The following is a 25,528-nucleotide window of genomic DNA, read 5'->3' on the forward strand; positions in this document are numbered from 1 at the left end:
TCTAGATATTTAACTTGTCTAATTTCAGGAAATTCTAAGTAACTTTTATTGCTTTTAAAATCAAGTCTCTATGAAACATCATAAAATCTCGTTATAACGAATTCTATCGACAATTGTGTGAATTGCTCACCTTGAACAACAAATTGTCGTACTGACAAATGAACCTCGGTTGAGTATCCATTAGTGAGAATATATTTTATTTTCATAGCGTGTAAAAATGTTTCAAAAGCTAGAGAAATAATTAAATATTTTAACGAAAATAAATTAAAATATATTATCGTTGTACGATTTATTATTATGTGTTTATTTCTTACTGTTTAAAAATAATTTACCCCTAAAGTTATATTTCTTATGTTACTTTTATTACCGAGAGGTTGGAATTACTTGTTTTCGAAGAGAACAAATTGGTACAAAATTGCATTTGTTTCAGATTATACTAGAGATACTTACCAATAATTTAAAAGAAAATTTATGACAAATTTTAGTGCCATTACGTGAGAATCATCCGTTAACGCGACAGTTTAGGTTCTTTCTGGAGTCAAACACAGAGATAAATGGCGGATACAAGTTTCCACAAAAGGAAAGTTAATAAACATTATTCCTTCCTCGGATCAGGCGATACCATGAATACGGACAAATATTGTCATGAAATTCATATTATCCATGCAAAATTATGCATCCAGTAGCCTGCGTTAGTCAATCGATGTAACGTAATATTGCACCATTATAATGCGCCGCTGCATGATGCAAATTTGTCGGTCCAAAGAATAAACTATCTTCGGTACAAAACTTTTTCGTCTTATTCGTTGGACCAGTCATCGATTACCGCTTTTCCCGTACACTTCTTCGAAGAAAAAAATATTCAGCGACGAAACTGTTGCGTCACGAGTTATCTAATATTTTAATTCTCTGCAATTCTATCCGAATATACGCTAATCCTTCACAAAGTCACCGGACATTTTGCTCGTTTGTCTTGGAAAATGCAAATTAAAGACACAATTTTCTGAATTTCTAACTTTACTATAAATTTTATAACGCTCGTATGAAATTAAAATGAATATGCAATAAGTGAAATCGTACGAGGAAGCAAATTTTGAAGACATCGCGTTAAAATACAAATACAATTTTTCAAATTTCTAATTTTACTATAAATTTTCTAACGTTCGTACGAACTTAAAATAAATATGCAATAAGTAAAATCGTACGAGGAAGCAAATTTTGAAGATATCGCGTTTAAAATCGATGGATTCGTTGACGATATTACGGATAGGCTGGAATAGTATTAATGGAAAAAAATACTAAAAAATAATTGTTGATAGAATTCTACCATTGATTTAGACCAGGGTTTCATAAACTTTTTTTCTTGTGGAACCCTTAAGAAATTTTTTACGATTCATACATTTCTGGCAGCCTGTCACTTTCTTAGAACAGTTCGGATCTAGTGAGCTGATCTTGGAATAAACGACTTTGTAACGACAGATAAACAATAATGCCTTTGGCAAGAAAATTTGACTAAATTTGTTTAATAATTTGTTAATATTTTAATGCGTTTCTATGAAAATATTGCAGCTAATCTTATTTTAATGTTATATTACAACTTGTCTCGCGGAACCCCAAAATTTCATGTAACCCACTTTGGGAAACACTGATTTAGACGATTGTCTTAAAACGAAAATTTTTAATTGTTAACATTTTCACTTCCATTCTATAATTTACATCGCTTTACAGTATTAATTCTTTTTTATTCTGCGTTCGTTAAGCGTCCGATGACTTATGGAGGGGAGTGTACGTACACCAAAAGAAAATAACGAGCAGCAGATTATCTTTTGTAATTTTCGTTCTATTTAAATTTCATCGGAAAGCCCGTTAGTCGGAAAGCATGTCTAGTTTTCGATGTTAAATATCACTAGGACAAAAGAAGGAGCGCGTTACAATAAAATGGCGCGATCGTGTACGTTTCGCGCACATTTAAAATCACTTTCGCGGCGGCGAAAAAGTGCTATTTAAGAGCGTCACTTTAATCGTAAACCATCGCCGGATTCAGCCCGGATTTAATCCGGGAAAAGAACGCCGCTGAATCGCCCCTTATTACGAACCACGAGCGCGGGTTTTTCATGCTTAAAAAAATCCTGGCCGGCGTTTGCAGCTAGGCGTTACCGCAGGAATTACGGGAGAGTGAAAATGGAATCAGTCATATTAACTCGGGGAGCTTAACTAAAGTTTAACGCCGCAAAGGGGGCGGGATCTTTGTTTCGTGGCTTCGCGCTGGATTATATCTATTCGAGACGCTTTATATCCCCAGACGGTTAGGTCTGGGATAGCTCTCGGCGAGCCTGGGCCACGAAGAAAGCCCGGAGCCTCCGCCGGGCTCGAAGTCAACTCTTCTCCACCGAGGGTAAGTATAAAACCGGCGCATTATAAAGCGAGAGACGGAAGAACAGAAAGGAATCTACGGTTAATAGCCGTGTTTCTCGTAGAAATTTTCCGCTCCGTGCACGCTCTACGGAAACTGCGATTAAGAACGTCTCTTGCGTGCCGGCGAAAAGGACGTATAGACGCTAGACTGAAATTATGGAACCGGAAATGCTAGGAATTTTCGCGAGGTTCTCCAATTACTCGGCTTAATCTTTTTCCTGGGGAATGCCGCGTTTCGGGTGATAAATAGAAAATGCGGCCAGCGATCGATTTCACTGGCAAAAGTTGAAAATGTAGAACAATGTTGTTTCGTACGAAGTTTCGTTTTTGAGAGCGGGTGTTGCGTGATGAGGGATCGGTGGGTAAAATTTTATAGCAAAATTATTGTTAACACAAATTGGTGAAAATAGAAAATCTCAAGATTGATGGTAGACATATAGGTAATTTACAAACGTTAGCATAAGTACAGTAATGATTCTTAAAATGAGCCACAGGCACGAAATTTATTAGCATAAGAAACGTATGATTAATAAGAGTGGGTTTTAAAATTATCTTATGCATGAGTGAAAGTACTGGAGCGTTTTAAATGATGTGTTGAATTATAATTTCATGTTTTATAGCGTGTCATGTTCGCTTCGTGGACTTTTTGATATTATCTGTTTTTAAAAAATTATTTTAATTCAAATTAGAAATGTGATGTCTTCGAATATTATAATCCTGTGTACAAAATATAAATTCATTCTCAATTAAATAAACTATTTATAATCCCGCTTTATTGCATACCAGTTGTATAATCAAAAGGAATTATTGAAACTTCTTTAGGTATATAGTGTCAAAGTAAATATCAAAATAAATATAGGAGACAGAATAAATAATAATAGTTGATATGTTCTCTGGATAGAGGATGAAATGCCCTTTAAAACGAGCGTTCATACAAGTCGATCGCATGGTTAGTTTTGGGGATATAAGGGTTCGAAGCGTTTGTTTACTTTTCCTTGTTGACACGGACGCGAAGTCATTGATCTCTTTAGAAAGTAAATAGTAAATTCTTGGAAATACTATGTTACTCGGTCACGATTCTCACGATCTTGAGGTAAATCAGCACGACGCACGTGCAAGAGAGAGGTTCGATGCGTTAGACGGAGACAGAGATAATGATCATTAAAAAATTACCACTTCATTAAAACTATGATATTTCCAAAACGGAAAGTCGAATCAACATAAACCAAAAACCATTTTAAAGGGGAGACCTTGCCACTTCTAACAGGGGTTCAATTGTTGAAAAATTATTAGTAGTTTTGAAACTGCATATTTATAAAATTTAACTATTTTTATTCTCTCCTTTTAAATTTTGTCCGGTTTTCTACAGATAAATATAAATCATTCAACCGGTTAGATGATTGGCCGTGATAAGCAAGACAGACTAGACATTTTTCTCAGAAAACAAACAATAAGAATAGAAGTGAATATTGAAAAGTTCATTGTACGTATACTATAAGAAAAGGTGTTAAGTTAAATGACGCAAAAATAACACTGTATGTTAGAAATTCTAAATGAAATTTTAAAAACGATCATTTGACCAATTGTAGTAGGTTTAGTGTTAATATTTATGGTAATATTAGATTTTATAAATTAGATTTGTAAAAAAAGTATCATAAGAATAACTTAAACTTGATAATAAGTCCCAACTTCAAGTATGACGATCGAACGAGTAAACACGAACGCATGTACGAAAAATGAACACCCCGGAGCGATGTTCATTTTACGGAATCATTACTGTAGAACCAATCATCAAAGAACGAATACGAATCTTTCCTCGATGGCTCGTAAAACATTACCGAATACAAATGTTACGGGATTCGAACAAGTATATAACAAATATGGCGGCCTGGAGGATCGAGGGTTCCAATCGCTCTTAGTGGAAGATCCTACATTATTCGAATAAAATTTCGCCCATCCCCGAAGACGTATCGTCAGCCATAAAACATTCTTAGTTTTCTGATGTCAAAGCGGGCTCGTGGTCTCGGGGGTGTTGTGCAGCCACTTTTATACCTTTCCTCGACTCGCCGCGAAAATTTGCGTAGTCCTTCCCCATCGGCGACGAAAGGGGCGTCTAGGTGTCGGGACACGGAACAGGAGCGACGATGAGAAAGGGGGAATGCCGCTAGACTTAAGGGCTCTACTCGGGTCGAATTCCAAGCGTGCTCGCGCTACCTGCCCAGAATATCGTCTCGTTATATTTCCGCCGGAGCCACCCTCCGTTTCTCCGTCCCTTCCGCGCTCTCTTCTATCCGCCCTCTTCTATCTTCTGTCCGCTTGACGCTCGAGCGATATTTTATTTGCAAAGAGCCTGCAGGTTGCCGTTGCTTCTTATCTTATGTGCACAGGAATTTCCCCTCGGTGGCGCGGAGATTTCATGCTGTGGATGAACGAGAGAGGAAGACACCGGGGCGCGGATGCGAAATAACCCCTTTGCTCTATTTTTACATTTGATTCGCGTCGCCTGCCTATATTTCGTCCACGTTTTTATTTCACCCGCCTGTCTTTCGTCATTTTTCTTGCGCTCCCGACCCTCCCCCCGATCGCCGTTTCGCAATTCTTCTCTCGCGCGTTGCATCCCTGAACGTTCCTCTAACAAGGGAAAATAGAACTTTGAACAACTTTCACGGAATCTTAAATGGAAATTATTATTTACGACGCGCCGTAATTTTGCTCTTGCACCTGACCCATGCTACTTTTTTATTTACACGATTTCTTACGAGTTGCACCATTTTTTTTGTTAACGATTCTTTTAGAATTACAGTATATGGTATACGTTCGAAAATTGGGACCCCAAGCCAGGCGTTTATAGAGTAGATGAAGAAATTCCTGCTGTACGAAATCAAATCCTATCAGAAATCAATGAAATCCTATTAGAAATCCCAGCTTAGTGGAGAGGATGAATACCGAGCATTTATAGTAGATTTATAGTAATAGATTGTGATTTATGTAGTAGGTTTGTATACGAATTATTATGATTGACGACGGTAAAACGATCATCGATGAAATAATTGTCGTACAGGTAAAGATAGCCCTCCGTAAAATAGTAATAGCCACTTTGGATGGCAAAATAAATAAGAAGGTGGGTGTCGTTTCAGGTAATTAGGGTATTAATACCTTCCCTAGACACAATGTATGCACTTTTGTTCGCAATTTTCGATAAAATTAGTACAATTCCATACTTGTTGCTAAATTTTGGACGAATTCAAACGTGAGTATATACGTAGAATTGGATCGTTACTAGCGTAAATACAAAGTAAACATTTTAGCAGCGGCAACAATCCCGAAGTTGTGGAAATATTTGTATTTAAAAAAATAGAAAGTTACTTTTATATCTTCTAAAGATAATTAATCATTTCAACAGCAAAGTATAATTTTGCCAACGAATGTGTAAAAAATCAGTTATTACCAGAAAGGTACCTTTCCTTTTCATTTTAATCTTTTGTTCGCTACTGTGCCTATAAAAAAAATTCAAAAAATTAACCTACTTTTAGGTGCTTTGTATTAGTATTAATTTCATACCAAATAAACAAAAAATAAATACAACACAAGAAAATTTAGTATTCATGATCGATTTGTTATGACAAATACTCGAAATAATGTCCTTCAAATTGATCAACCAAAACACTTTGTCTTAAATTCAATTCGTCTAATAAATATTATTTATATGAGTTGCGGTATCATCAAATGATATTTCAAAAGTAAGAAGAAGACGCTGACATCGACGATTCCTTTTTCTTCCACTTGCTTGTACTACAAAATATGCAGCTGACGCGAGCAACAAATCTTATTCAGATTCCTTTTTCCACTTTTTACTGCACTGAAGTCTGTACACGCGCAGAAACAACAGCGTGCTGGTCGTGAATACCAAACGAACAAGTTCTACAACTGTAGAACTCAGAAAAATCAGAAAAATTAAAAAATTCTGTAGAATTCAGATTTTGAGAAAATTTTGATAGTAACAAAGTAGCGATGTACTATAACGAAGTGATCACTTTTGCAATCGTAGAACATATACAGAAAGGTTGCTAAATAAACAACATAATTAAACCTCTTTTTGCAATAATAAAAAGTGACATTATTTTGATGCATAATACGCAAATAAATCATTCATAATGGTTGTGTATTATTTTCGTGTATGTTTAGTATTCTATAAAAACTCATCTTGTGAATTGAAAGAGCTTTTTTATACTGTTTTGGTAGCTTTCACTTTTGTAGAGGTATATTAATTTAAGAACTCTTGTACCTGACATATTTTATTTAACCCTATGTTTACATTATTGTTTCGTTACGTCCATGGTTCTAGCGAACATCTGGCGGCAAAAATCACTTTCGAATCATAACCGGAGACATTCCTGCAAGCGTAGCTTGCGAAATTAATTGCTCCTTCTTACTTGGGCAATTTGATAAGATTAATAGGCACGGATATGTATCGAACATCGGAAAGGTGGCTGGTCCTTCGAGCATGGTCAATTCGACTTGTTTCTGGGCGCCATTCATAAATAATTCATCGTATCGTCGGCATGGGAGATTGGAAAAAAAGCGAAAGAAAAACGAGAGCAGAGCAGAAGCGAGACGAAGACGGGCAACAGAGACGAGAAAAGGATGCAATGAACGCACACGCGATACAAGAAGAAAGGGAGACGAAAACGCAACACGGGGAAAAAAGAAGCAAACAGAAAATTGTAGAGAAGGAAAGGCAGAAACTGAATTGAAATTCTCGTCTCTCGATAGAAGACTAAAAAAATTAGTCTTCCCAACCTATATTCCACTTAGTCTCGTACGCGTGTACATTATTCTTTTTCGACGCGAAAATAATGATAATTAAAAAGTGGTCTGACGGAGTCTGACGAAGCATTACAACCGTTCCGTTAATCTAAAACAAAAAAACAAAATAGCATATTGATTACTACAAATAATATGGCTATCGTGTAAATCATACTGAAGATTCGAATATCGATTTTCTTGATTTTTTTTGCTGTATGTATCATACTGAGAAAATATGAGAAACTTATTATTTTGTGAAATCCTTGACTTCGTCTGATAAATAGCAGTTTGCTGAAGAATTTCGGTTCGAAAAATGAAATTTTGGGGAAAACGGGTTTAAAGTTTCACAGCGTCGGATGCGTGGAAACGTATGCTTGAAGGAAATGAAAACAAATGGACGTTTTCAAAGTTCCACCTCCTTAATAGTCTGTGATCATAGATTATGTTCCAGCGAGTAGTGGAAAACAGGGAAACGTCATCGTCGCTTCCCAGTGTGATGTACAACGCCGATACTTTTTGGAAGATTTTCTCGAATGGGTGACGCCGCGAAGCATAAAATGCAGAATAAAAATAGTATGAGAGTCCGGGCTCTCGTCGTCGGTGTCGTCGAATGTTAGAGAGGAATAATAAAATGCGGAACCTTCTATTCGTTTCCCTATCCTTTCATCTACTTTTCTATCCCGCCTCAGCCATCTTTTTCATTCTATTTTCACCCTTCGTCGTCGCTGATGCGTAGCGTTACTTTGCCGAACATTTTCTTGGAAATTTATTTCGTTCCCAATTTCTGTTCTCGTTTAAGAAAATACGAAGGTGAATGCAACGGTACGTTTATTCCGTAAAAGGCCGTTCGCGAGTCATCATTCGCCTGATTTTTAACTGCTTTCGACTTAAACGTGTCGTTTATAAGGTATTTATACCGAATTACACGTTTGGAGAATTTTTATCTGCTCGATTGTTCGTTTTGATTAACACAAAGTAACTCTAAACTATTTGTAGTAAAACTTAGTTGTCTGTCTATTTGCTACGTGTCACGGGTACTAAATTTACAAGGTATTTCTAGAATAGGCCAATTTAAAATATCAACTATATATATTAAAATTTTAGACGTCGACTATAATAGATATGATTATAAGTAGACTGTGAATCTTTATTGAAATTCATATTTTTATTAATAGAATTAACGAAATGGGAGCTTTGTAGAGGGTTGTCTCTACCCTTAAATATAATACAAATTCGTATCTTATAATAGTTTAAGTATTTCTTATATTCTTGTACATTAAGTGCATTCTGTAGTTTTTTAAGAATTACAATTTCCCATAAATGTACAAAGATCCGCAGTTTAATTATAAGACTTTGAGCCCCCACTATTGAATTAAAAAATCTATTATATGAATTTTAAGGGATTTCTTCGTTCGTTGTCAAATGTTAAACCACCATAAAAAAATTAATATTTCTATTCATAATTTATTGGCGTGGAATTCTCAGATCCACGAAATTTCATAATTGTTTTGCGAGCAATCTGCATTTACGTAATGTAATTTGTTGGAAATTAAATTTAAAAACCTTTTGTCGTACACAAATGTTCGCTGTATGGGCACAACCAAAGGAAACTAAAAAATTATTGTCGTCAGAGACGTTAATAGTTAGCTTTAGGCGTAATCATACCTGCGAAAAAGCGGAGGCTCGTGCACGAGTAGGTGAAAATCGTTTTCCGAGCAAACCTCACGGTCACGATGGTGAACCGCGCATTTGAAACTCCTCGTTCGTTTGCCACTCATCTGTAACAAAAAATATCTTCGTATTAGTTCATCATTGTGAATTTTTTTTATTCCATTAATTAAGTATTACTTCGAATAACTGCTGAATAAATTTAATTTCATAGATTTCTTTCATTAAGAAATAGAGTATTACATATGCAACTCTAAACCTAGTATCCTCATTTTGAACAGTAATTACTAAATAAATTACTATTTATTTACGCCCTGATTTTACTTCTTTTATCTTGGGACGATATAGTCAATCGATAGAAAATGAAAGAAGTAGACATTTTTTGAATTTTTCCAAATTTCTTAACACTATTTCAACCACAGTTTTATGCATGCTTAATTCAAACAAAATTTGAGTGCAAATAACTGTGGAAGTAATTGTTAACTCTCTATAACTCAACGTAACTTTGAAGTTACATATCTATTATTTGCATTCTTGAAGTCTGATTCAAAGTAATAGTATGGCCTCCAAATAATCAGTATACAATTATTTTATAATGTCTCACATTAGGGTAATTACAAAGGAAAAGTGTTTCTTAAAATGTAATTTTCAATTTATATCTCATTATTAGTGTTCATCGAGATCATATAATTTTATTCAGAAGCCAAACATATATTATTTTTCACCCTTTGCACCCCACTGGCGCCGCTATGACGACAAATATGATACGTACCATAGTTCGATTCGAGTTTCATTTATGATAATACAAGTTGAATTTAGAAAATATACGAATAAAATTTAAATTATAGTTATTTATACATTTTTGTGGGGGAAAAAATATGTTTTTATTTTTACAAAAATAATACAGAATATAGATGTGAGAAAAATAAACCCTTATTTAAATCTCGTTTACTTGAAAGCGACCAGTCGCGCGGAATAATGTCGACCACGACAAACCATGTTAAACAATTCAAGATTCTGTATAACTTATTAACAGAATTATAATTCGTCACTGTTACTAGATTCATCCTGTACTGTCGAGTTTACAAAATAATACACAATATAGATATGAAAAAAATAAATCCTTATTTAAATCTTTTACTTGAAAGCGACTAGTCGCGCGGAATAGCATCGATCACAATCGAACCAAGAAACGTTCCCCATTCTGGCAATTTATGTTTATTAGATTTACGTACGCAACGATTTCCGTAAAAAGCACTAGTAAATATTTGTTGGCGATAATCGCTATAAAGGTGAACGTACCCACACCGTAGTGAACATAATAGAGAGCGTTCCCGTGCTCGATGGATAGCAATGTAGCCGCCTCTTACGCCACTGTACATACACCCTCTTCCGTCTACATTGACACAAACTGCACGCATAAGACGGTACTCGTGCTCGAGGATGTTTGTCTGCGTTCTCGTAGTAGCACAGACTTGCTCTATGCACAGGACTTAGCTCGAGGACTTTGCTAGCGTCCTTGCTTGCATTTGCCTAACCGCGTTAACGGATCCTGATCCAAATATCAGCCACTGTGCCTCGAAGACCGCTCAACCGAGCTTCCTCGACCGGATCGTGCCAAGAACTCACCGCCGCATTTCGCGTCGTTGACTTTCGCTCGAAAGAGTATCGGTCGTTCCACTCGGCGGACCCTTTCGAACATATTTCACGTATAACCCAGACCAGTCGACGGATCGATCCTCGATACCTGGCCATTCGCTAAAATTATTCAATTTTTAATAAATCGTCGATACGGTGTTTTACAATGATGAATAGAGAACAGTTCAAAGGGGGCATATTTTAACCTCTTAACCCTATTTCTACCAGAGACGTTAAAATTTTTACTTGAAATTATTTTCTACGTTTAATTATCTTTCCTCGATAACGCGATATTAACCCTCGAGTGTGACTCGACGTCAGATTTTATCTCAGGAGCTCTTTTGTCGAGTCCCACTCGTCATTTTTTCAAGTTCAAACCAAAGAGACATCATACACTTGAAAATTACGAAATACAACAGTAGTGTAAATGAAACAGATATTTGATTGAATTTGTTTGTTCCTCTATTTGTTTAAATCTCCCTATTTTTTAGTTAACGTAACACTTAAAAGCGTTGGGAGCTGCTGATAACAAAATTCAAATAAAGGGTTAACATTTTGCTTTCTGAGAATCTTTACTTAACAACTAGCAATACCAATTGCAATTTTATGACGCGACTATGGTACGTATTATAATTTCCCTATGATAATATGCAGTTCTATTTCCTCCCATTCTTCCGTAATAATTTGTTATTCATTTCAAACTGGTATTTAAAATACGAAATTCCCCTACAATTAATGCGTTTAACAATAAATTTACGTATTGTATAGCTGCTAAATACTCGAAGGGGACTATATAACCTTATCTGGTTTCTCTGGTTCCTTTATAACAACGATTCTAATATCTACCCTCCTTTTAAGAAACGACCCCCCTACGTATTATATTTAAAAACTGGGCTAAAACTGTGACGGGGACATTACAATAGGATATCAGTTTTCATGGAAACACCCCACATGGTCACGAGAGCAACTTACACAGACGCGTGCACTTCCGGTTACTCGAAAGGGTCAAAGTATCTCGTCGACAATCTGCGTACGCGACAATGCAATCTATGTCTAATAAATAATAATTGTACAGTAATGCACGAGACACTGTTCATAACATATAAACAATACGTTCTATTTGTTTAATTAATTAATTGACATAAATATATCGAGCAAATAATATTCGATGATTATGTTTGCTTTACTATCTCCGATGTTCGTTCATCATAGTTCTCCACAGAATTGAGCTTTTATTCTCGAATAAATAGTTAATAGATTATTATTTATAAACGTACATAGAAGTTGATTCACCGATCGATTTAAAAATCGTATTCGTTAATCGCGAATAAAATTTCCCCCAACTCTGGATATTGACTGTCTAGCGATCGTAATTGTTAATAATTAATTTCGTTGCTCGGTGACCGTAATCGTTGTTCGTTAATCGCATTCATCGTTTCGCCTTTCGTCCACTTCCGCTCGTGCTTAATACATGTCATCAAAATCCCAGCGAATTATCCAAGGCTACGACAATGGGCCGTGGTATCGCGGAACAAAGTTCGATAGAGCAAGTTCTGCCCACGAAGAACCAGCTGCCGGAAGCCGCAGCGTTTCTTACTCGTTTGATTGCCAAAAGGAGGCGGCCGTGGCGGAAGACTAGCAGGAAGGGCGCGCCACGATGAATCCAGGGAAGAACTTCCGTCTAACCGACGAAGAAAATTAAATTTGCTACCGCCGCGGAGACGTCGTTTTCACTCGTTACGCCTCGTCGCGTATCGTGGTCTATATTTTTCGTCCACGTCTCCTAATCTCTCGATTCTTTAATCCTTATCCGATCTTTAGGTTCCACGATTGTCTCCAAAACGGGAAACCGTTAACTGGGAATTATTGTTTCGACCCTCCAAATGATCAAACTTGAGATATGAAACGTAAAACAAATTTCTTCTTTGGAAAAAAGTTGTGAGAATATAGTTAATAGATCAAATGGTTTATTTGAAAAAAGAAAAATATTAAATAATAAAAAAAATCAGATACGATGTTGATTTGAAACAATCTTTAACCAATAAAAGTAGAGCAAAATAAATCGATTTATGATCAAAATATAGGCATAGTTACATTACTATCAAATGGTTTATTTAATAAAAAAAAATTGATGAAAATTTTGTTTCTTTTACTATTTTACATTCACATTTCAAGTTTAAATATTTAACCCAGGAACATCCTGTATATAAAATTTTTACTAATAAGATTGGTAATCAAAACTTTTTTACTAATTATTATCCTTGTAGAGAAATAGAATTCAAATTAATTTTATATGTAATCTTTGTAACACCACTCGTGCATGAATGATTCAAGTCAAGCGTTGCAATTCTACTCAATTTACATAACGTGCTAAATAAAAGAAATTTTCTCATTTAGCCATTGCATTAAAGTGCATAATAATTTCAAAAAATGAAAACTATACAGGGTGTTCGGCCATCCCTGGGAAAAATTCTAATGGGAGATTCTAGAGGCCAAAATAAGACGAAAATCAAGAATACCAATTTGTTGATGGTGGCTTCGTTAAGAAGTTATTAACGTTTAAAGTTACGCCAATACTGAATTTTTTTCTCGAAAGTGGGTAAGATTTCGGGAGTATGTCTATTCACCGAAAATGACTATAATTGACCCCCGCAACCGAAAATAATTTTTCCAGAACGATTTGAAACTTTTCAATTTCACCGAAAAATTTTGGCACCTACCCCCCTTGTCGATTTTCCTTAAAAATTCGTTTTTGATTTTTAATAATTTCGCTTGACGTCCTACAGAAAAGTTGTTTAATACTTTTTTGTAGGTATCCATGAGCTCTACTTCAGAAAAAAGTTTCATTGAAATATATTCACAATTGTAGGAGTAATGGCTGTTTGAAAATTGGACCATTTTTATTGGGTTTTTCTCATTTTGCGGGATCAAGGACCAACTTTTCGAATATTTTTACGATTTGTACATGTTCTCCACCAGAATATGCGTAGTTTGCTTTTTTAAACATTAAAATCGGCTAATCCGTTCAGAAATTATGACGTTTTAAAGATTCGCATGAAAATTCGGGCAGACATTTCTGGCCAGAAATGATATTTTCGGTAAGGAATTTTTTTCTCGAAACTGAGTAGGATTTTGGGGGTATGTCTGTTGACCAAAAATGCTTGTAATTGACCCCTGCAACCAAAAATAATTTTTCCAGAATGATTTGAAAAATTTTTTTTTTCGCCGAGAAATTTCACCACCTACCCGAATTTTTTTCTCGAAGGAGGGTAGGATTTCGGGGATATGTGTATTCATAAAAAATGATTGTAATTTTTTAATTTAATTGTTAATAACTCTTTAACGAAGCCTCCATCAACAAATTAGTATTCTTGATTTTCGTCTTATTTTGGCCTCTAGAATCTTCTATTAAAATTTTTCCCAGGGGTGGCCGAACACCCAGTATAGAACTGAATGCATGATAATGTGTTAGGAAGTATTTCGAAAATTATAATGAAACCAAATACCCGGAAAGATTGTCAGTGAATGTAGGTAAAAATATTTCTGAGTTTCGATTTCTGAAATCCATGGAATTTGAGGCGTTCTGTATACCTGGTGTTAAAATTCGCATCGAACTCTGTTAGTCAAGGCATAATGAGGCCCCGGTCGTCAAGAAGTTAATGAGAAAGCGGACTTGTTGGCGTTTAACGTGTTAAATATTCCTCGGTCGCGTCGTACTTGCGAAGGTTTTACTGGCAATGAAGCACAAGAGATTCGTTGCCGACCAGTGTCCGGCTAAGTAAGTAAATCTTCGACGTGAATTTACGATCTGAGCCAGAGTCGCTTCGTGTGTCCCGTCGTCGTGGCCTGGATCGATAGTATCGCAGACCGGGCTCAAGGGCTCGTTCTATTAATCTCGATCGTTTGTTCGGAGTTTATCGTCCTGCCGCAACGTATCCAGGATATTTAGAAGAGACCGGCGTCGGGTTACGTCGCTCGAAACACCATAGATTCTTTTTGTCGGCGACTTGTGGATCCCACCGTGAAATTTAATCTATCGTTCGTGGCTTATCGCGGAAACGGACAACACGAGTAGCGTACAAGATAGAGGCTGCAGGACGAAATTAGAAGCGCATAATGATGGGACCGAACGACGTATCCATTTATATTGATACTCATTAATTCCCAAGCCTCGTGACCCTAACCTGTAGCCACGTAGTCGCATAGTGGTCCGTTTAGAGGCCAAAATCTAATTTTCAAAATTTAGACACTAAACCTATCGACGCTTCAGTCATTTCAAAGTTGTGTATTATCTTTCTCTTTTATGTCACATATTTTTTCCAATTGTACATACTAGGTGCATTAACTTCATACGGAAAATTTACGAACTATGTAGAAATTTTTTAATTTTCATCGGATAAAAGATGAAAAAACGTTTCAAGTCAATACGGTAGTTAATTCCGGAGAAAACAATTATTTACGAAAAAATGCTGGCTAGTAATTACGCAAACATTTTGTATGCAAAATATATATTCATTCTCAATTAAATAAACAATTTATAATCCCGTTTTATCGCATACCAGTTGTAAAATCAAAGGGAACTGCTGAAACTTCTTTAGGTATATAGCGTCAAAGTAAATGTCAAAATAAACATAGAAGACAGCAAAAATTATAGTAGGTGATATGATCATTAGGTAGAGGATGAAATACCCTTTAAAATGAGCGTTTGTACGAGTCGATAGCTTTATTAGTTCCGGAGATATAGCGATTTTAATTTCAAGTCGATGCGGTAGCTAGTTTCGAAGATAGGGTTTGTTTACGTTTCGTTGTGCGCTCGCGAGTTCATTGATTACGCGCGCGTGACAATAGTAAACAGTGCGTAGTAAATTCTTGGAAATACTACGGCCCGAAACTAGGTCACTCGGTCACGAGTCACGTACGAGAGAGAGAGGTCCAGCGCGACGCGTCAGACGAAGACAGAGATAGTCAAATTAAGAAAAATACTCTTTTACATAAATTACGATATCTCGAAAACGGAAAGTCCGATCGACAAAAACCAAAAACCATTTTAAAGAGGAGGCTTTGCCGCTTCTAACAATACCTCAATTATTAATAAAACACTAATAGTTTCGGAATTGTACGCGTCTAAAGTTTTAGTATTTTTAATGCGCGTTAATAGCCTTTTCTAACACGGGGAAGCGAGAGACAGCGAAATTTAAAAAATTACCTTTTACATAAATTACAATATCTCGAAAACGGGTAGTCGGATCGACATAAACCAAAAACCATTTTAAAGGGGAAGGTTTACCGCTTCCAACAGTGGGTCAATAATTAGTAAAACCCTAGTAGTTTCGGAACTACGCGCGTCTAAAGTTTTAATATTTTTAATGCGCTTTAATAGCCTTTTCTAAGGCGAAGACGGAGATCATAGTGGAAATTGAAAAATTACCCTTTCATTTAAATTACAATATCTCGAAAACGGAAAGTAGGATCAACATAAAACAAAAACCATTTTAAAGGGAAGGCCTTGCTACTTCTAATAGTGGCTTAATTATGGAGAAAATACTAGTAGTTTCGGAACTGCATGTGTGTAACGTTTAACTATTTTTAATATGCGTTGTTAGACTGTTCTAAGGCAGAGGAAACTGAAGATTCACTCCTTTTAAATTTTGTCTTTTACAAAAAATATATAAATCGTTCAACCGGTTAGATGATCGGTCGTGGTAGGCAAGATAGACTACGTATTTTTCTCAGGAAACAAACAATAAGAATAGAAGTGAATATTGAAAATTTCATTGTACGTGTACTATAAGAAAAGTTGTGAAGTTAAATAGCGCTAAAATAACATTGTATGTTAGAAATTGTAAATGAAATTTTAAAAACGATCATTTGACCAATCGTGGTAGGTTTAGTGTTAATATCTGTGGCAATATTACAATGGTTCGACGACATCCTAGAGTCTTAAACTCTAAAACATTACTCCATTGGGGCAATTCTATAATAAGATACAATGCTGGGCATAAATATTCTATATACAAAAACACAATAAAATTTATTAACATAACAACCATATGATTGATAAGAGTGTGTTTTAAAATCATCTTGAGCATGTGCAAAAATATTGGCGCATTTTAAATAATATTGTGTTGAATTATAATTTAATGTTTTGTATCATTTTCATTATTATTTGGCATAGAATAGATCTATTTTTTTGTAAATCCGATTTTTTAAAAATTATTTCTTATAATTCCGATTTATTAATATATTTTAATTATCGATACAAATATATTTTCGTGTTATCTTTCTAACCAATGATACTAATTCGTTCTTCAAAGTCTTCTGATTGATACCAGTTCAAATACGACATAAATATCTGCCTTGATAATCACATACATAGTACTCAAAAAAGTACAGTAATGATTCTTAAGATGAACTCTAAACGTGATTCGTAAATTGAACATTTCTATCCCTCCCAACTTTGAAATAACGTATAAATCATTTTGTATAAATATCTGCTAATATTAAATTTTGTCTCCACTGTACGAAGAATGAACACGCCAACCCCGAAACGATGTTCATTTTAAGAGTCATTACTGTATTCAAAGTCCACCCAGTGTTCAGTTAAAGCTAACTGTGAGCACAATGTACGCATATTTAATACACCATAGATGTTTTGTTTAATTCGTATACTACTGATTTTAGTTTCACTGTTATTCAAATTTCTCGTTCGATAACAAACTGCAGCGAATTGAATTCGTTCGGTCTTTCCTTCGCCAAGTTGATCTAGCTGAAAAGGGTAGTTGCACCAGTGTCCAGCGTCCGAGTAGTGTATCTGGAGATTACCGAAGGTAAATGGGACCGTGGATGCGGTTTCTATCAGACGATAACAGAAATCAACGAGAACGGCAGGTCCTGAAGCCTTTCGCCAGTTCGTGGCACGAGGTATGGCGAACGAGCGCAGAGTGTGCGGCCATTATCGCGCGAACGTTGCAAATCCAAACCGACGAGTCAGGCCGTCGTAAACACGAGTACAAGCGGCCAGTTTAATTCGATTAGAGCACGATCATCGGATTGCTCGATCACCCGGCAGTGAAATCCCCTCGCTACGCCTCTGCCCACCCCTCTGACTTCGCGCTCTTGCGCGCTTTGCAATCTAATCGTGGTCCTATGAATGCTGTCTGTCGATCGGTCAACGAAGTGGCACGCCTTGATGAACGCACTCGTGTTGGAAATTAGAGACGAATCAAATCCGGGAAAACGCAAAGAGAATGCGAAACGCGACGAGAACGAGCAAACCGTATGCATTTGGAACGCGATACTGTTCTTGACATTCTTACCCGGCCATGCTCGCGTCTCGTCCTCCTTTTATTTATTTCCATTTTGCGGAGATTATGACACGCGAGTAAATTATAACTTTCATAGTCCATTTCTGACGAAGAAAACTCGTACCTGAGGGTTCGCCACTTTATTCAACTCTTTCTGGCAATTCTAGAGCAAAAATAAACTCCTGCTTCTCGATGCTTATTATTTATAAAGATATTTAATTTTTGAATTTTTGTAGAAGTATATTTGAACAAACAATTTATAAATATCTTTTAAAGCAATGTGTTTTTGTGTAGAATAACTGAATCAATCTCTTGCTTCTCGATGTTTACTATTTACGAAGATATTTAATTTTTAAATTTTTATAGAAATATATTTAAACAAATAATTTGTAAATATCTTTTAAAGTAATGTTCTCTTGTGTAGAATAACTGAATCAATGCTATTACGAAATAATCTGCACGTTTGTGAATGTTTAAACAATGCATCGATGTTTCTCTCTCGTTTGTGAACGATCGTTGGAATTAATCGCTCTGTCGATCGCTCTTTTTCATATTCCTGGGCTAAGACCATAATTTGCATTCTCAAACCGGACGAGCAAGTATCGGTGTACATCAATTTTTTAGAGATTCCTTTGAGAAGCTTTATCGCGCGACTACGACGAGACGAACCTATGCGCATAATTCCGTCGAGCAGTCACGATCAGAGACATCGATGCCAAAACAGTCCGTACGCGGATCCTTTTAACGTTTGATGACCCGTAAGTTCTTCGCCGTAGGGCCGTCAATACGATTAAACCATTCCACGAGCCAATATTCTCCGCGAGCAAATTTGCGTGGGTAACAGTTTTGCATTCCAAATCGTCGGGGAGGCTGACTTGCCGCGTAATGTAGGCTCGCCGTCGTGTAAACCTGACATAATGAAATCCGTGCCATTAGGCTGGCCAATAGGGTAAATTCTCCTGCTCGCCCAAACGTCGGTTTCCCGCTCATCCGGCGCAAACTACCCCCGCTTCTGTTCGATTCGATTCAACTCGACTCGAAATCGAATAGAACCGTGCTTCTCGACAATGCTCCGGAAAATTCACTCAGTCTAGCCACGCGTATACGCGTTCACCACACCCTTCGAGTGATGGAACGTACATATACGGTCCCACGGGAACCGTGACTGTTCTTTGGCACCACGGTATATCGCGAGAGTCGTGAATTTTGCCCATCCATTTCCTAAGTCGTCGCTAAGTGTTGCTAAATGATGCATAGAATGTCGAAATTTGATGTCGAGAGAAGAAAAACCAAGTTACGAAAAGTGTAACTCGACCCTAATGATTGATCACATTTAAAAAAAGTATCAAAAATACAAGGGAACAAGAAAAAAACAGTACAACTTAAAAAGAAACAGAAATTGTGAATCTTATATAACACATCGATTCAATGATTCAATTTAAGTCTCCTATAGGTATTTCGCTATATGAACACCCATTCTATGAGCTACACAAATGTAGTCGCTGATACCTTAAAAGAAGGCATGCAACATAGAATAAATAAAAAAAAAAGAAATATGAACACTACTATTATTTATTTCTTTTTTTTAAGTAGTTTCAACCTCCAATGGAGATTATTCTGCGACGTAATTTACAATAATGTCTGCATTATATGATACAAACACTTAATTGTTCGAGTAACTATTAAAATTCTCTCATTTTTGGAAATTAAAGGGTTGAGTTGTGAATTGAATTTCAGCACTGTTTTGAACGAGTGACAAATAAACTTAATAACTATTCGACTACTTTTCGAGAAGCACCTTGGATGAACAATACCTTGAAAGACTGATGTTGAATTTTTGTCCTCATTTTTGACACTTCTTTGATTCGAACCGAATTTTGCAAAACCTCTCGTAACGCTATTGTTGACGTAAACAAAAAATTCGAATCCATGAAAAATTGAAAAAATAAAATATTTATACCACTCCCCCCTATGTCACAAGCTGTCATAATTTAACTCCTAAGAGCGTGATATAATTTGTAACTTCTTCAAACAAGCAATTTAAAAAATATGACATTTTTATTAATACTTATTCGTTTTTCACCTTTGACTAGTATCGTGTATGACGTATGTAATTAGTAGACTGCGTATCTTTATGCAAATTCATGTTTTTATTAACAAAATTAACGAAATGAGAGCTTTGTAGAGGGTTGTCTTAACTCCTAAATATAATAATCCGTCTCTTACTCTAAGTATTTCTTAAATTTCTGCATATTAAGTGCATTCTGCAGTTTTTTGAAAATTAAAATTTTCCGTAAATGCTCAAACATCCGTAGTCTAGTAATTAGTATTTTAGGGTGTGTCAATGCCTCACAAATGTATTAATAAAAAATAAAAGGTTGCATCTTCCTCGTATAATTATTTCACGCAGTTGGTTATAGAAAATAATAACATTAATGAAAACGTCAGAATATCTCACAATACCAGTGAAGGGTTAATTACTATATAGTTGGTTAAATAACACACAAGTTTTTTCCATGAATAGAATGATATACCCCTGAAGAAATTTTTTTTTTATACATGACTATTACCCGAAGAAAGGCAAACATTATTTTTAGTTTTGAAATTAGATTTGGCGAGATTCCAGCGTATCGACGTGAGAACCGCGCTCTTCGAGTACGCTCACGTGCAAAAGTAGTCCGCTAGGCGGTGCGCTTAAAGCTTTCACGATAATTGGACTGGTTTATACGGACATAAACAACTCACGACAGATCCAACCCGTAAAATTTGATTAACATTCCGCTTTGGCGGAACTAATAAATTTAATTAAATTTACTTGTCGCGTCTTTGTAACGAAGTATTTATTCTAAAAAATTAAAAACAAACGATTTCCGATTTTTCACGTCAGCGAATCATCGTGAAAGTGTACGCCATTTAAATATGTATAGCAATGGAGTAACATGTTACGAACGCCGTGCAATTTTGTTTCAAACTCATTCCATAAGTTAGCAACCGAACGCTAAATTAAAGAATCTGTTTCGTTAGGTAACTGATTTGTTTTAACAAAAGTAATTATATTTTAAAAAGACTGAAAAATAAGTTTGAAGGGAAAGGAAAATTTACGGAGACTGAAAAACACGCTTTCCGAAAATGTAACGACATTTTCAGGGGGACGCAGATGATAGTCCTATTTCCTATTTTATTTTATTTAGAATGTTGGTTTAATTTTTCTTTCACGGAGTGGGAAATTTTAGAAATGAAAGATACGATGTAGCAAAATTTATTGCGAGGGAAAGAAGCAATCCACTTCGAATAACAATCATTCTCGAGGTACATGCAAAACGTTTCACTTTGATTTCCTTGAAAACCTTGATCGATTACTTCGATCAACGTCGATTGCAATCATCAAATAGACAGAGTGATTCTAGAAACGCGAGGAAGTTGTATCTTGTACTTTTTTCTAAGCGAAGATACAAACGATTGATAGAAGAAAACATTGAATTCTACTGCGTCTAAGTAGACTTCAAATTTTCATCGTTAATGTTACACATTTTTTAGTTTTCAAGTTTTTCTTGATAAATGAATTTTAATTTCCTGACGCAAAGCTCCTTTCATTATTATATCGTAGATGTAGAAACGAATAATTTGTGTAAAGACGCCGAGCCAAAGCCTGCTTTACAAACTAACGTCGAAATTACAGGTAGTCTGAGGAAACGGATCGAATGAAATGGAAAAGTAATTAACTTTGTTGGTAGTACTATGCTAATAAAGGTACGTAAGTACGTTTATTGGTTGTGAGAGCAATGGCAATTACGACGCTTCGTCCTGGATCTGGTAAAGGACTCATAATTAAGGCTATTCTAGCGGATCCTGCCTTAAACGCACCATTCTGCTGGAAACAAGCTCCCATAAGAGGAGCCATTGTTCAAACTCGGATGCGAAAGGGAACTACCATCCACTTACAAAATATATACAGGGTGTCTAACTTTGCTCCGATATTTAAGCTCGACTCAAAAATCACGGTTTAAAAATAACAATATTTTATTATATGATATATAGGGTGTTCGGCCACTCTGAGAAAAATTTGAATGGGAGATTCTAGAGGCCAAAATAAGACGAAAATCACGAATAGCAATTTGTTGATTGAGACTTCGTTAAAAAGTTATTAACATTTAAAGTTACATACCGGCCGGAAAATTTTTCGGCGAAATTAAAAAATTTCCAATCGTTCTGGAAAAATTATTTTTCGTTGCAAGAGTCACTTACAATAATTTTTGGTCAATAGACATACCCTCGATATCCTACTCACTTTCGAGAAAAAAATTCGAGCAGGTGCCTAAATTTTTCGGTGAAAACAAAAAATTTCAAATCTTTCTGGAAAAATTATTTTTGGTTACAGGGATCAATTATAAACATTTTTGATGAATGCACATATTCCCAAAATCCTAAATCATTTTCGAGTAAAAAATTCATTACCGAAAATATAATTTCAGGCCAGAAATGTCGCTTCGAAATTTCATGCGTATCTTTAAAACGTCATAACTTCTGAACGGATTGGACGATTTCAGTGTTTCAAAATGCAAACTACGCGTATTTTGCTGCAGAATATGTAGACATTCCAAGAATATTCGAAAAGTTGGCCTTTAACCACGTAAAGTGAGAAAAACCTCATAAAAGTGGTCCAATTTTCAAACAGCCATAACTCCTGCAATAGTGAATGTATTTCAATGAAACTTTTTTCTGAAGTAGAGCTCATGGGTACCTATAAAAAAGTATTAGACAACTTTTCTGTAGGGCGTCAAACAAAATTACGAAAAATTAAAAACTAATTTTTAAGAAAAATCGACAGGGGGTAGGTGCTGAAATTTTTCGACGAAAAAAAAAATTTTCATATCTTTCTAAAAAAAATATTTTTAATTACGGCAGTCAATTACAATCATTTTTTATGAATATACATATTCCTAAAATCCTACGCACTTTCGAGAAAAAAATTCGTGTAGGTGGGCAAATTTTATTAATAATTTTGTGTAATAACTTTTTAACGAAGCCTCAATCAACAAACTTGACTTTCGTCTTATTTTGGCCTCTAGAATCTCTCATTTAAATTTGTCCCAAGGGTGGTCGAACACCCTGTATATCTTCTATTAACGAGATGAATGACGAATGGGAGACATAAGACAATGTAAAACTGAATTCATTTCTTGATATTATAAGCTGCATGTAATAAATTTCTTTATTGTATTGTTCAACAAGTACAGAATGAGTCGGTAAAAATATTTTCAATTTGTTTGTGGGAAATATTACAATTCAAAAGCGGTCGATGGTACCCTGTTTTGAAAAATTTTTGCGGATAGATACTTGTCTAGGGAAGAGTAATGACAGAATATGTTTAGGGGCTTGAAATGTAATTGTAAAGCGGTCGAATATCTCGACAGAGTTAAGCGACGTTATATATATGTGGCCTCAACGACCGCGGCGGAGAGTTCCGAGGTTACGGCCTACCCGCAGCTGGTTATCCGCTGTTCAATTAACAATTACGAATGAATATTAATTGGGAATACACCAATTTTCGGAAGCGACAGGAGTGTCAGGGTAGAAATGCTGGCTTGCACCTGATAATGAGGCATAATGCGTGACGTAACCCATTAGGGCTGTGATTGCCAACGAAATTCAATGCAAATTGAAGGAGCGTAGAAACCGTTAGATTAGGGATTTGGAAAGCTTTACCCACTGTGTTTCATATTGGCAGGAGAAACTCTTAATTTATTATAAAGTTACAGTCCCTACTGGTGACCAACAGAATCAAATTTAAGAAATAATACTTTATAATTCATACAGTATTAAAAAATATGTTTACACTTTCTCGACTGATTTTATTGAAACATTTTAAAGGAAATGCATTTTCTATTAACGAGTCACTTAAGTGGAAAGTGAAACAATTAACTCGTTTAACGTGTCGACGAACAAGTTTTTCTACTGCAGAAGTTTGTACAGTAGAGTCTCGATAACTGACTGAGCTGGGCAGACCTTTTTAAGTTAACGCGAGACGTGTGGGGCGTACCAACGCGTGTGAGTAATGCGTGTAAGACAGTTATTAAGCAGGCAGTTAACGAGACTCCACCTAGTCTTTATTTATTCGGGCAAAAATATATTTCATCGGAATTAAAATCAGAATTTAAGAATAATATCTCGATCAAGTGTAGCACGTATTTTAATACGAGTAATTTGCATAATTTTAAATATTGCAATACATGTTATGGGGGATTCTCGTGTAACAGGATCAGAAAATCAATTCTCTTCTCGTAAATCAAACGTACAGAATTTCGAGAATAAATTACCAAAATTTAAAGATCGAATATACAAAAATAACTAAGTGACTCTCATTATGTTATATGAATTATTTCTAATATACAGAAGCTCGATACAATCGAAGTTGGAATTGTGTCACTTTTTAAGTTAATTTTTATTCATCTCAAACTAATATTCGGATTTATAATATTCGGAAACTTTAAATCTAAATATCTCGAAAACTACATCCTTTTGGGAAAAATATTAAATACAAAAGTTACTTGGTTTCAAGAGGAGAAAACACTTATTTTATTTATTTTTTATTTGTTAAGTCTGAAGTCTGTAAAAAGAACAGACTTTTGTACGAAACTTTTTTTTATCAAATTTTATTTTACAAGGATATTTAATAAAATAGAAAATATGTTTACCTATGAAACCTTTTTATTTTTGTTATGACTGAATGTTGATAAATCGACAACAATTAAACTTTTTCACGTGGCTTTTTACTACATAAAGAATCACAGTAGTCGTTTACATCTCTAAAACATAAATAAAATTTTGAAACAATAGATTATCCTTTATAATACAAAAAAATCACGGTGCTTCTATCTTTATATGTTTTCAAAATACTCTCTATTTTGTGCTAAGCAATAATACAATCTGTCGTGAAAAAATAAAGATGTTTCATTAGTAAACAAATTTTCCATTCTATTAAATACCCTTTTAAAATAAAATTTGATAAAAAAATGTTTCGCACAAAAGTTTGTTCCTTTTCCTCATAAAATAATAATCTGCAAACAAAAATATGGGTTTTCATTTTTAAGAAACACGATTACCCTTCAAATAAGCTTAAAAGTGTTCAACAAATAAAAAATAAATAAAATAGTTCTGTTTTCCCCTTAAAACCAACTAACTCTTGCACTCAACATTTTTCCCGAAAATCTGTTGTTTTCGATACATTTAAAATTCAATGCTTCTAAAGCAACACTTTGTACATTCTCTAAAAACATATAATTCTACAAATTCGAGTACACTCTGATAAAAGGACTTATTCTCAATTTGCTACTCGTCTCGAATTCCCGCGTAAATTTAAATTGCACCAAACAGCTGCGGAACCAATCTGGGTAAAGAGTAACTCCGGTATAAATTCAGCGACGTCCGGTTCAAAGGTACGCCCGTTACATCGAGTTTTGCGACGTAAGCTCTACACACTTGTAGTCTCGAATTCGTTAGGCCCCAGATAGAGCGTCAAAGAGAAAGAGACCCTGGCCGTAAAACGCGAATCAGAATCCGGCGGCGTCGAAGCGTTCCGTGTAACCATTCACGGTGGTCGGAAAGGGTCGTCAACTGTGCTGGACGTGGGCGCCGGCGTCGTTACCGGTTCCCTCCTTGTATTTCATCAGCATACGTAGGCAGTCCGTGCAAATCAT

The 25,528-nt window shown here is 35.5% G+C and overlaps 1 protein-coding gene across 1 annotated transcript in view; it reads right to left on the bottom strand.

The window, feature by feature from the left end:
• Positions 1–25,528, bottom strand: part of Stet (stem cell tumor) — a 500,321-nt gene that overhangs the window by 115,690 nt on the left and 359,103 nt on the right. The window contains exon 6 of the mRNA XM_076773056.1: positions 8,887–8,999. Coding sequence (XP_076629171.1) covers positions 8,887–8,999 — 113 coding nt within the window. The remainder of the gene's footprint in view (positions 1–8,886; positions 9,000–25,528) is intronic.

This window comes from Colletes latitarsis, chromosome 9, assembly GCF_051014445.1.
Source record: "Colletes latitarsis isolate SP2378_abdomen chromosome 9, iyColLati1, whole genome shotgun sequence".
NCBI classification, from domain to species: domain Eukaryota; kingdom Metazoa; phylum Arthropoda; class Insecta; order Hymenoptera; family Colletidae; genus Colletes; species Colletes latitarsis.